Genomic DNA, 12,752 nt, shown 5'->3' on the forward strand with positions numbered 1-12,752 from the left:
TCCAAAGGGCTGGGACTAAAGGCATGTGCCCCCTCCCCCACTTCCCCCACCCTCCCCCGGCTCAAGGCTTATGGTAATCTTGTAGGTCTCAATTTAGCTGAATGTAAGCAAACCCATTGGTTGGCCCTACTTACCCCAGATCATTAATGTATCTCTACACCATTTCTACGAGTGTGAATTCCCATATTTTAAATGTTCTTCAGCAAATACAGACACTAGTGGTGGCTCATTGTGGTGATATTTTGCTTATGATCTAACAAATAAAGATTGCTTGAAGATCAGAGCACAAAGCTAGCCACACTGGTTATCCATAGAAGCCAGGCAGTGCTGGCACACACCTGTAATTCCAGCACTTGGGAGACAGAGTTCAAGGCCACCCTGGGCTACACAAAATTGATCCAGTCTAAATAAGAGACAGCTCACACAAAGGTGATCCCAGCACTTGGAATAACATGCCTTTAATCCTGGCACCAAGAAGGTGGAGACAGGAAGTGATATGACTGGACGAAGAGAGGAATAAAAGGTAGGAGGAGACAGGACCTCAGGGCAGTGTGAGCAGCAGTTAGTCTGATGCAGAAGTCTGAAGCAGGCAGTCTGAGGACAGGATTACCCCTTTGGTCTGAGTGTTGGGAGAGGTAAGAACTCTCTATCGTCTGGCTGATTTGCTTTTCTGATCATTTAGCTTTCAACCCCTGATAGCTGACTCTGAGTTTTATTATTCAGACCAATGAGAATTCATACTACAGTTTATATACAAATCAAATTTAAAAACAAATAAAGAAAAAAAAAACAATGTTTTGAGACAAGGTCTTGCCATGTAGCCCTCGCTAAGTAGATGCGACACTCCTCCAGCCTCATGAGTGCTGGGATTACAGGTAAGTGCCATCTCACTCAACAAAAGTTATGTTCTTGAGGACTTCACATCTTTACAGAGTTAACAGCTATAAAATAAGTCACTCAAGGCAGGCACAGAGGCTCACATCTGTAATCCTAGCACTGAGTAGAAAGAGGTGGAAGGATTGAGTTCAAAGTCATAGCAAGTTTAAAAACACCCAGACTACATGAGATCATATTTCAAAAATAAAAATATAAATATGTCTCTGCCTCAAAAAACAAGGTGAAGTATGGTAGCACATGTAATCCCTTCACCTGGGGTAGAAGAGGCAGGAAGATGAGGAGTTCAAGCCCATCCTTGACGATATAGTGACTTCAAGTACAACCTGAGCTACATGAGACCCTATCTTCCCAAAAAAGAAAATATCACCTAAAATACCTAATTTTAATAATTAATTTTCTTCTATTTGCTTTACTTAAAATGCACCAGATCTTTTAGTCTATTGATAATTTCCAATATTATCTTACCTAATTTTTTGCCTTCTTAATGACTTGATTTTACTCAATAAGTAATTCCTTAAATACAAATCTCTCAAATTTAATCCCTATACTTTATTCCCAAGCATAAAGAAGAAAACAAATTTGTATTGGGTACACATTTTGTCAGCTGTCTTTAATTTTTGGTTTAGAAGTCACTTTATTCTGGAGATGTCCACTCAGGATTATTTGAAAGTTTAGTCTGAAGAATGAGGATGAGAAAGCCTGTGGACAGCAGGGGGCAGCGAAGGGCAAGCATGCAGACAAGCCACAACCCACTCACCTCCACACAGCAGTTTTCATCCAAGAGGATATCTCCCTTCTTATCTTTCAGATCCTCACTCACATAGTAGGATATTATGTTGGGTTTTAATACAAACCACCGCTCAGTCCAGTTTTTCCGTTTGTGGCCTTTTTTCATCATGTAACCCTATGAAAGATTAAAGCTAAAGTAGGTCCTTCTTTGATTGTCTTATTTACACCACTATCTGACACCTGGTCCTAAATATATACACATCAATGGTTCTCACCCATGTGGATCACGGCCTGGAGTCTCTGAGCATCTATGAAGGCCGGAGGCATGATCCATAGTCAAACCCACACGACAACATAAAAAGGTTTACATGTCATTTTAGACATTTCAAAAAGTTTCCACAAGTGAAACAGAACCTTTGGTATTAATAAATACTGAATTTTTTCCTAAATCGCCATACCTTTAAAGACATTTATTGAAATATTTATAGGTAAACGGAAATGTCTGGGATTTCCTGGCACCCAAAGGATACATAAAGGTATGTGGACAGAGTCGTGTCACATACTTTCTTGTAATACCAAAACCCTATACAAGTCTTAATTAATGCTTATTGATAGGCTCCATCAGAAAAAAAAAAAAAAAAAAGGAACAAAGACAATAACAATTACCAACTGAACAAAGAAAGGGGCTAAGTTAGAAAACCCAAAAGCAGAGTTATTATTTGATATAATAATGCAAGGTGTTTGAAAGATCTGTATATAGATCCAGGTATAATAGTGCACACCTTCAATCTGAGGCTGGTCTGGTCTACATAGTGATTTCCAGGCTAGTCAGAGCTTTAATATGTATTTAGTTCCTACATGTATATCAGGCACTATTTTGGGTGCTAAGAAAACAAAAATAATCTGATATGATAAACACAACTTTGCTCTATAAAGGTGTCTCTTTCTAATGGTAACAGTATTTTTCTAATTCTATAAAAGCATGAGGGCACTTTTTAAAAATAGTTTGGAAATTTAATTGAACAGTCCCTTCAAAAATAGTAACTTCTCAGTTCTTAACTGTACTTCAAAACTGTGCCAGTAACTCTTTAAAACAGGAGCCTAGGGCCAGAGATACAGCTCAATCATATAGCACAAACAGAAACTTTATTTTTGTTCTAAATCATTAAGGAGTATATGTGACTTACACCATCTATACAGAAAAGAAGGGGAGAAGGGGAGAGAAGAGGAAGCTATTTTGTCTCAAATATCAAACTCTAAAGATAAAGAAGAATAGTGTCATGGCCTCTCTTACCTGTTTCAATACATCTAAAATAAGCTCATTGAAGACTTCATTAATGGCCATAGACACTGTCTGACGATCCATGCCTTTGCTAAACTGTCCATTTCCAATTAGCTCAATAAGTTCCCACGCAGAAAGGCCATCTTTATTGTCATCAAAGTTTATTTTGTAATGTTCAAATTGCTCTTGTTGCCAGCCTCCTCCCATAGCCTCTGTGAGCTTCTTAAGCAGGTATTCAATCTGTAGGGGAAAAAAATCATTATTCCCTTTTTTTTGGGGGGGGGTTGTCTTTGGGTTTTTTTGTTTGTTTTTTGAGACAGGGTTTCTTTGTAGTTCTGGCAGTCCTAGAACTCGATCTGTAAACCAGGCTAGCCTCAAACTCAGAGATCCCACTGCCTCTGCTACCGCCACCTGGTTAATTATTTCGTATTTTTAACATAGGTATTAATTTGTGTTATTCACACTATTGTGGTCAACTCAGGAAATATTCTTTTTTGGCAGGGAGGGTTAGAAACTGGGTTTCTCTGTATTGCAACCCTGGTTGTTGTAGAACTCATTCTGGAGACCAGACTGGCCTCAAATTTAAGAGATCCACCTGCCTCTGCGTCCCAAGTGTTGGAATTAAAGGCGTGTGCCACCACCACCCAGCAGGAAATATTCTTTATACTTCCAAAAGAGTACTTCTTTAAAGAAACCCCATTGCTAGGGAAAGCTGTACACATGGGAAAGCTGTACACATAAAACACCGATGGTTGTTTTTCACTGGCCTAGTAAGTCAAAACTTGACACCCACTGATTGCCCATGATGTCTGTATGCAAACAGTTAGGGAAACCTACAAACACATCATACACAAACTAATTACTGCCACCTCGTTACTCTATTTGTGTAAATATTTCAATAGGTAAAGAACATTAAGCAAGCCGGGCAGTGGTGGCACATGCCTTTAATCCCAGCTCTCGGGAGGCAGAGGCAGGCGGATCTCTGTGAGTTCAAGACCAGCCTGGTCTACAAGAGCTAGTTCCAGGGCAGCCTCCAAAGCCACAGAGAAACCCTGTCTCAAAAAAACAAAAAACAAAACAAAAACAACAACAAAAAGAACATTAAGCTTTTCTTCCTTTTCTTGTTGTTGTTCTATTTTGAAACAGGGTCTTGTGTAGTTCAAACTGACCTCAAACTCACTATGCAGCAAAGAATGGTCTTGATCTGATTCTCCTGCCCCCATCTCTCCTGTACTGAAATACTGAGGCATGGGACACCAGTACCCAGCTCTGCATACGAATCTCACTGAACATGTGTTAACTTAAAAACATCTCAGAAGCACAAGTTGTTCCCTATTTTGAGATTTCCTACGTAAACTAATTACAGATCTCCATCGGTTAGAACACTGGTGATGTTATAAATATGGCTGGATTCCTAGTGTAAGCCAGAGGGCTTACTAAATCTTGAAACACCAGACATTATCTAGGAAAACAGCTGGGGCTGGGGGAGGAGAAAAAGGAAAAAAACAAGGCAGCAATGACAATAGATGATACAGTACTCTCAAGCTACCACTCTTCCCTACGTCCCAATGGCTCCTTCTACCTGATATATTCCTAGAGCATACTCACTGCACAAATTGATGGGTTTAATTATTGCAATTCCACAGATACACATCATGTACTTGGCTCATATTCATCCCACCTCTTGTCCTCTCTGGTCCCCTCCTCCTCATTACTGATTTCAGCCATTGCAATATCATCTACGACCACACCAGTCCTTGACACTAACATCAAACCAGTCAAAATGCTGCTGACATTGTCCCCGAGACCAGTGTTTTTCACCATGAATTCAACCATTTGCAATGGAATAAAAAATATATTCTAATCCAACAACAATAGAGCCAGATAGGGTTTTATAACAAGGTTTTTGTGTACAACATATTTGTGTGTGTTGGGTTAGGATATAAAACACTTATTTTCCTATAAGATTGAGAAGGAAAGAAAGTATTTAGCTGGGCGTGGTAACACACACCTTTAATTCCAGAACTTGGGAGACTAAGGCAGACAGAGTTCTGTTTCAGGCCAGCCACAGCTGCATAGTGAGACTCTGTCTCTAAAATACAAAAACACAGGGGGAGGGAGGGAAAGAGGGAGGGAAGGCTAGAGAGAGAGAGAGAGAACTTTTTTCCAGATGCTTCTCAAATATGTGCCTCCTCCTCCATCTGCTTGCTTCAAGCCTCACACTTGGCCTCTTGCCTTTGGTTTTAACAGGCTCCAGATGCCCTCACACTGACCTAGAGAACTTGCTCTAACCAGCGCTAACGCAGGCCCTGCATCCCCTGCATCCTCTCCCGTGTCCCTGCTGCTCTTAGTGTGCTGTGTTCCATCTCTAGTCCTCACTTGCTTTTCCATATGCCCCATCCATCTTTGAATCCCAGGGCTCAGCGGGAGACCTAAAGCACAGCAGGACTCAACTAGCATCTAAAATGAACTAAACTCTGCTCCAATTTCCTCATCTGTGAAATGTAATGACAACACTCAACATGGAAAGAGATAAAAGAAGACACACAGAGAACACTGTGCACAAAGCTACCCAGCAAGAACACCATCATGTTGCTTCCCCTCTGCACTACACTGGGTGACATGTTATACAGTCACTTAAAATTATATTTGAGAAAGCAAAGAATGCAAAGTTAAGCAGACCTGTGGCTTCACCTGCATAAACACCATACAGATATTCTGGCAAACATTTGCCAAAAACACAGAAAATCTTTAGTTACAAATAAGACTTGGGGTTTACTTCTGTTTTATTCTTTTCATCCCCATTAATGTGATTATAATGTTGTTTATGAAATAATAAAGTGTAACAGGCAAAGAAGGCAAAGAAATTTACAATCACCAAGTACCACAAGTTCAGAAACTGTCACCAGTTCTAAAGACTTAGCTTAACGACAGACACTCCTTTGGGATAAAGATTATCTGAGGCCTTGAGAGGTGTGAGAGATGTGAACAAATGTTATGTGCTGAAGAGAAGCACACTACAGCCTTTCCTTTCTCTTGCTAAAATGTGCCACTGACTGCTTAGACTCTCATACCTTTGGAGGGGTAGGGAGGAAAGATGATGGACAAGAAAAAAACAGAAAAGATAACAGGAAAAATGACTAAAGTCAAGAAGAGACTAAAGACAAAACAACAACAAAAAAGTGAAAGGAAGGAAGGCAGGAAGGAAGGAAAGAAGGAAGAAGGAAGGAAGGAAGGAAGGAAGGAAGGAAGGAAGGAAGGAAGGAAGGAGGAAGGAAGGAAGGAAGAAGGAAGGAAGGAAGGAAGTTAAGAAGTTAAGAGTTGGGTTGGCAGCAGGAGGATCAGGAGTTTGAGGTCAGCCTGGGCTACCCTCCAGCCATGTAATAAAGGATAGTTCTATAAATAATGGTTCAAGGTAAAGTAGGTAATGGCATTAACATACATAGAAGCTCTAATTCCTAAGGGTGCCACGAAGGCTCTAGGGAGCTGGTTGTCACTTAGCCAGTAAATGGAATACAGGCAGACAATACAGTGAGGGCAGCACACGTATGTAGCCATGTTGTGTACAGGAGGACAAGATACTGTAGTCCATGACTACACGAGTCAGGAGACAGCCTCAGCTTGCCTCATCTACCAATCTAGAGGACGGATGCCTCCCTGCACCTTCCAGCTCTGGGCTCCTGTCTTCCCCAGGTGACCTGTGGTTTCCAACTCAGAAAGTTAATGTTACTAACAACTCAATTCTCAAAGCAGTCTCCCGAGTTCATCTGGAACCTTCCTAAAGGTCCCCCCCACGCCCTGAGAGACTGACTTTCAGTCCCAGCACCAACAAGCCATTGCTCCCAGTAACTGTGTCTTTTCCTGTTGACTTCCACACAATCATATACTTACCATAACCAAATAGCAGAAGGACATTCTGATCATGCTGGCCAAAGAGACACATTCTCATGCTCCACTATTCAAGTACACTAAATAATGAGTCACGTGCTGGTGTTGGTTTACAGTGGCCTGCACCAGTTCTAAGGCTCATTCAGTTCAGGAAGCAGCTTGCTTCCTCCTTCCAAGCAGATTTCACCAAAAATAACAAAGAAGAAATTTCAAGCTGAATGGGATTTCTCTAGGCCTTTGGCTTGAATTTTTATTCTGCCAAAAGTTCTCTCTCATTAAAGGAGCAGCTAGGTTTTACTTCACTTAAAGTCTCTTTAAGACTATTTCAAGTTTGAGTTTTCACTTCAGCAAGGCAATTCATCCAAGTAAGTGTATGACAGACACATCCTGTTTTGTTCTTGGTTCTGTGGGAAATGACACTAGTAAAAACTATACTTCACAGGCACACATTTCCAGGAATAAATATCACCAGAAGAAAATAAGGAACCAACCCAAAGGGGATCACTATCTCTTGACAAATGTGCCAACAGAAACATCTTTATCATGTAACTTAAATACATTCATTCTGGGTGATGGGAACTAAATCAAATGAACAGTGTGGATGCATTGTTCACACAACCGACACTGTGATACAGTATTAGCTGAAGTGGAGGGGGGAAAAGGAAGAAAGAACTTCGATGGATATGTAGAATATCTCTGTAACTTAGCACTTGGGAGTGGAGGCAGGAGAATAGCCACAAGTTCAAGGCCAGCCTGGACTTCATCATGAAACTATATCTCAAAAAACAAAACAAAGGCCAGGTGGTGGTGCCTACTTTTAATCACAGCACTCGGGCGGCAGAGGCAGGTGGATCTCTGTGAGTTGAAGCCCAGCCTGATCTACAGGACAGCCAAGGTTACACAGCAAAGCCTTCAAGTCCACCACAGATATTTTAGTAACAGAAAAATCCAAAAGATCAAGGATAAGAGACCCACCCACTTCTAATTCCAACACATAATAAGCTTGAATTTCAAGTATGGCTGCAAAAATATCTTCAAAGACCATATTGGAAAGCTGGGCGCGGTGGCACATGCCTTTAGTCCCTGCTTTGAGGAGGCAGAGACAGGTGGATCTTTGAGTTTGAGACCAGCCTGGTCTACATAGTGAGTTCCATGATAGCCTGAGCTCTGTAGAAAGACCCTGTCTCAAAACAAACAAACGAACAAAAAACAGCCTGTTGGAAATCTTATGTGGGGCTGGAGAGATGGCTCAGCAGCTAAGACTGCTGTCTGTACCCACATGGTGACAAACAACTTTCCGTAATTCCAATTCTGGGGAATCCAATGCCTTTTTGACCTCCAAGGGCATTAGGCACACACGTGGTGCACAGACATACATGCAAGCAAAACACTCATACACATAAAGTAATAATAATGATAGTCGTAATAATAATAATAAAAGAGTTTTCTAAAAAAAAGAAAGTAGCATGTACACAGCTCTGAGCAGCAGCCATATCTCTTAAGTGCCCTTTTAGGCCACCATTACCTCCACTTGATCTCTGGATTGTACTGGGTAGTGCTCTAAAATGTTGCTTTCTATTTCCCCTTTAACAGTCATACATACTTGATACCTACAGCATTACCATAATTAACAGCAAGCTGTTCCCACTACCATACAGAAACTGCCTTTCCCTTGTTACCAATACTACCTACTGTTGGAATACAGGGGCCCCTTCTTACCACTATCTGATTTTTCTGCAATTTAAAATTCTGACGAGTCTCCTCTTATCTTACAGCCTACCCAGCTCTGCTTCCTTTACCAAATCTACTTCCTCCTGCTTCTATAGAAACAGCCCCAAGGTTCTCCTTGGCTCTCACAACTCCTACTATGGTGGCTTCCTCCCTGCCCTAACCCATTCCTATGGTTTCTGCATGCCTCTCTCCAACCCCAGCCTCTCACAAACTCTAGCTGTGGATTTTCCACAAGGATAATTTACCTACAACACCAAACATGCTACACCCACTGTCCATCACTTGTCATCCAATCGTTCAGTACCAACATGTATCAATGCATCTCTTTAGTGAGCATGTATCACAGCACACATCAAATGCTTCACATATGTCAACTTGTTCAGCCTCACAGAGTGCACTGTACAAAACAACTGTCTCCATTTTAAAGTTGGGGGGACCCAGATTGGGAGATTAATTTGTTACTCTGTGGGTAAGTGGTAAAGTCAGTTTAAAAATCAGTCTGTTTCAAAGCCCATGCTTTAAACAAAAGCATTAGGCTACCTCTAGTTGCCCAGCACTGAAATTTGCCTGTGCTTCCCCACAACCAGGTACTATAGACATGAATGGACAGGGAACAAGAGGATACAAATTTATTCTGCTGTCTATGGCCTTATCTAGTACAGACCAGTTAGCTGTGCTCTGCAGAGAACTCTGAGACCCAAAAGTTCAGCCACAGGACTCAATAACATCATAATCACGACATCATGAATGTGGCCGCCTCATACGGGAAACTGTCATCTTGATTCAGAAAGATCCTTGTCTGTTCAAACCTTTCCTGCATCACTGGTTCCCAGAAAACAGCACAGAAACCTTATTCCTGTTCACCGCTGCCCCCACTTTGGAAGTTCAGGGGGAATAATACAGAACAAAACCAGCAGAGGTGCTTCCATTGGCTTTGAGAGGTCTAGGAAACAGCCATCATCTTAGACTTTGAAACAGGAATAGTAGTACCTACTAACACAGCGGGGGAACATTCTGAATGCTATGTGTTTCCCACAGAGCATTAGCCAGTTCTTCCACAAGAACTGAAAATTATGTTGTCCCTTGTACTGAGCAAATGTTCCTTGGGTATCATACAGATGAACTCATCTGCAATCACAGCAGTTCCAAGAGGAGTCTCACTGTCCCTGCAAATGTTTGCAGGCCAGGTCTACTCAGTGACTAGACATCTAAAAACGCCCCTTACCTCTTCTGGCACAATAATTAATGGATACTTGTCCTCAGACAAAAAGTTGAAAATGACCCACACTTTGAATGCATCATCTTCTGTAATTAGCAGTGGATTCTTAGTGAGGTTTTTCTTGACACAGAGTGTCCAACACATCCTATTGAATTCAATCTTGTCAAAATTATCTTGGACCTAGAAAGGAAAGAGGAAAACTTGTGAGCCAGTGCAAAATAAGGTCACACATGCACACACACACACACACACACACACACACACACACACACACACACACGCACGAAATAAAATAGGAGAGGCCTCAGCAAACTTTCTATTAACCAATAACCATATCCCACATATCTGCTCCCAATATTAACACTATCAGTGATTCAGCTGAGAATTCTACTTACTTGAGGTAGCACTCATTGACACTAACTGAGCACAGATATTGATCGGATCTGTCAGAACTGAGAATGCCAATCACTATGGGCCACATTCTGATACCCTATTTTACTCCATTTTTACTTATATGGGCAAAGAAGAAACTTTGTTACAGAAAAAAAAAAAAAAACTGTTTAACTGAAATTCTGAGACAGCTGTGCCAATCATTCTTGAATCTAACACTCTAAGAGCTGACTGCTGTGCTATGAAATAAAAGGCAAAGATGAAGAAAATGATCTACGCTCTTACACATTTAGTTTATCAGAGAAAACATATGCAAGTAGACAATTTTAATATTAGTATGTAATCAATAGATTCTCATTCCTCAACAAGAAAAACTTGTATCATAATTATTTTTCCAGAGACAGATACCCAATCAATACTAGCCTGTCTCTCCAAGGAACATAGACAGTTATAATTGGTGTGACAATTACTATAACCAAGACAAGCAAAAGATTCCATGGGAACTCTGAGTAGCTAATCCAACCTCAGTGAGGGGCTATGTGATATCTGGGCTGAGTTGTGGCTCCATGGTGGCTTACACAACATGTTTAAGGTCTGGGTTTGATCCCCAATACTGAAAAAAGAAAAAAAAGTCAAACAGATCAAGAATGGGATAAAGCATGTTCTAGTTTGTAGAGCAGAAGCTACCAGAAGTGACAGGAACCATGGCCAGTTTAGAAGGAAAGTGGGCAGTCAAATGTGAGGGGACACTACATACTAGAAGATAGTCTCAGTTAAGACTTCCATAGTGCAATGGACAGAATCCACTCTGTTCCTTTAAACAAAAAAGGAAGTTCATTAGGCAAACAATGAGTAACCTCACAGATCCAATGAGCCAGAAAAAAGAGGCACTGAACCTGTGCCAGTGCCAAGGTAGGGTAGGAGCTCAAGCTTCAGCCCAAGACAATGAAAGAAGAGCCTGGTGGGGACCCCACAGCCATGATAACATGAATACACCACCACTGTACCAGTCCTGGGGCCTCTACATCATTCACTGCAGTGGGTCTCACAAAGCCTGGGTCACATTTTCATGTTCAGGTGTCACAGAGCAGGGAAAATGAGGACCTGTACTTCTCTGCATCTGCTTGTGAGACAGGTCTTGTTCCCCACCAACACCCTGTGAAATTTCTCCCAGAAGAGTTCAAAGGCCGATCAGATCAATACTGGCAAATGTCCTCTGCACAGGACACTAAGAAAATTGAGACTATAGAGGTGAAGACGAGATCAGAAAGAGGCTGATCATTTGAGGTAAGGAGTCAGGACTTTATCTGGACTGACAGCTGAAGGCTCCTTCTTCTTCTTCTTCTTCTTCTTCTTCTTCTTCTTCTTCTTCTTCTTCTTCTTCTTCTTCTTCTTCTTCTTCTTCTTCTCCTCCTCCTCCTCCTCCTCCTCCTCCTCTTCCTCCTCCTCCTCCTCCTCCTTCCTCTTCCTCCTCTTCTTGCTCCTCCTCCTCCTTCTGTCTTTTTTTTCTTTTCCAAGGCAGGTTTTCTGTAACTTTGGAGTCTGTCCTGGAACTTGCTCTGTAGACCAGGCAGGCCTTGAACCCAGACAACTGCCTGCCTCTGCTTCTCAGTGCTGGGATTAAAGGCATGCACCACCACGGCCTAGCTCATGATCTTCATTTTTTTTCTTTTTTCTTTTTTTGTTTTTGTTTTGTTTTGTTTTGTTTTTTGTTTTGTTTTCTTGAGACAGGCTTTTTCTGTGTCTCAAACTCACAGAGATCCATCTGCCTCTGCCTCTCTGTCTCTGCCTCTCTGTCTCTGCCTCTCTGCCTCTGTCTCTCTGCCTCTGCCTCTCTGCCTCTGCCTCTGCCTCTGCCTCTGCCTCCCAAGTGCAAGTGCTGGGATTTTTAAGGCTTTAAAAATATTCTGGGACAATACGGGAGACACCTTGGAGGAGCTGGCGAGCAGGACAACAGGAGCAAAGCATGTATTATGTATTTTGAAGAAGTGGTATATGTTGTGCACATTATACCCTGCAGAAGCCCCTGCAGGCCAGGAAGATGCTGCTCTTGCTCTCCAGCCAGAGCCTGTGGCTGGCAAACCAGACTCCGGGAAGCAGAGAGATGCTCTCTGTCTGCCGTTAGCCCCATCTTGTTCTGCTATCACTTCCCACATACCACCGCATGTGGCAGATCTGTGGATGGAATGTGGCAGCAAGTGTCCCTGCTTTACTTGTTTATTTATTTAGTCCCTACACCATTTACTGAAGACTTACTTATATGTGAAGGTCAGGGGATATCTTTCAGGAGCCAATTCTTTCCTTCCACCATGTGGATCCTCAGACCAAAGTTAGATTGCATAGACTTGGTGGCAAGCAGATTTACCAAATTAGTCAAATCAACACCGCCTTGCCCCTTTAGGTGCCAGGAATGGAACCAGAGCCTCATAAATGTTAGACAAGCCAGGTGGTGGCAGCGCACAACTTTAGTATCAGCACTTGGGAGGCAGAGGCAGGCAGATTACTGTGAGTTCAAGGCCAGCCTGGTCTGCAGAGCAAGTTCCAAGACAGGCTCCAAAGCTACAGAGAAACCCTGTCTCAAAAAAGCAAAAATCAACCCAAACAAAAAATGTCAGA

General features: G+C 42.0%; 1 protein-coding gene across 1 annotated transcript in view; it reads right to left on the bottom strand.

Annotated features, from left to right (window-relative positions):
• Window positions 1-12,752, bottom strand: part of Swap70 (switching B cell complex subunit SWAP70) — a 59,182-nt gene that overhangs the window by 16,427 nt on the left and 30,003 nt on the right. The window contains exons 3-5 of the mRNA XM_027410073.2: window positions 9,753-9,926; window positions 2,921-3,148; window positions 1,655-1,801 (exon numbers count right to left, since the gene is read on the bottom strand). Of these exons, the coding sequence (XP_027265874.1) occupies window positions 1,655-1,801; window positions 2,921-3,148; window positions 9,753-9,926 (549 nt within the window). The remainder of the gene's footprint in view (window positions 1-1,654; window positions 1,802-2,920; window positions 3,149-9,752; window positions 9,927-12,752) is intronic.

Source organism: Cricetulus griseus, chromosome 3 (genome assembly GCF_003668045.3).
Source record: "Cricetulus griseus strain 17A/GY chromosome 3, alternate assembly CriGri-PICRH-1.0, whole genome shotgun sequence".
In the NCBI taxonomy this organism is placed as follows: Eukaryota; Metazoa; Chordata; class Mammalia; order Rodentia; family Cricetidae; genus Cricetulus; species Cricetulus griseus.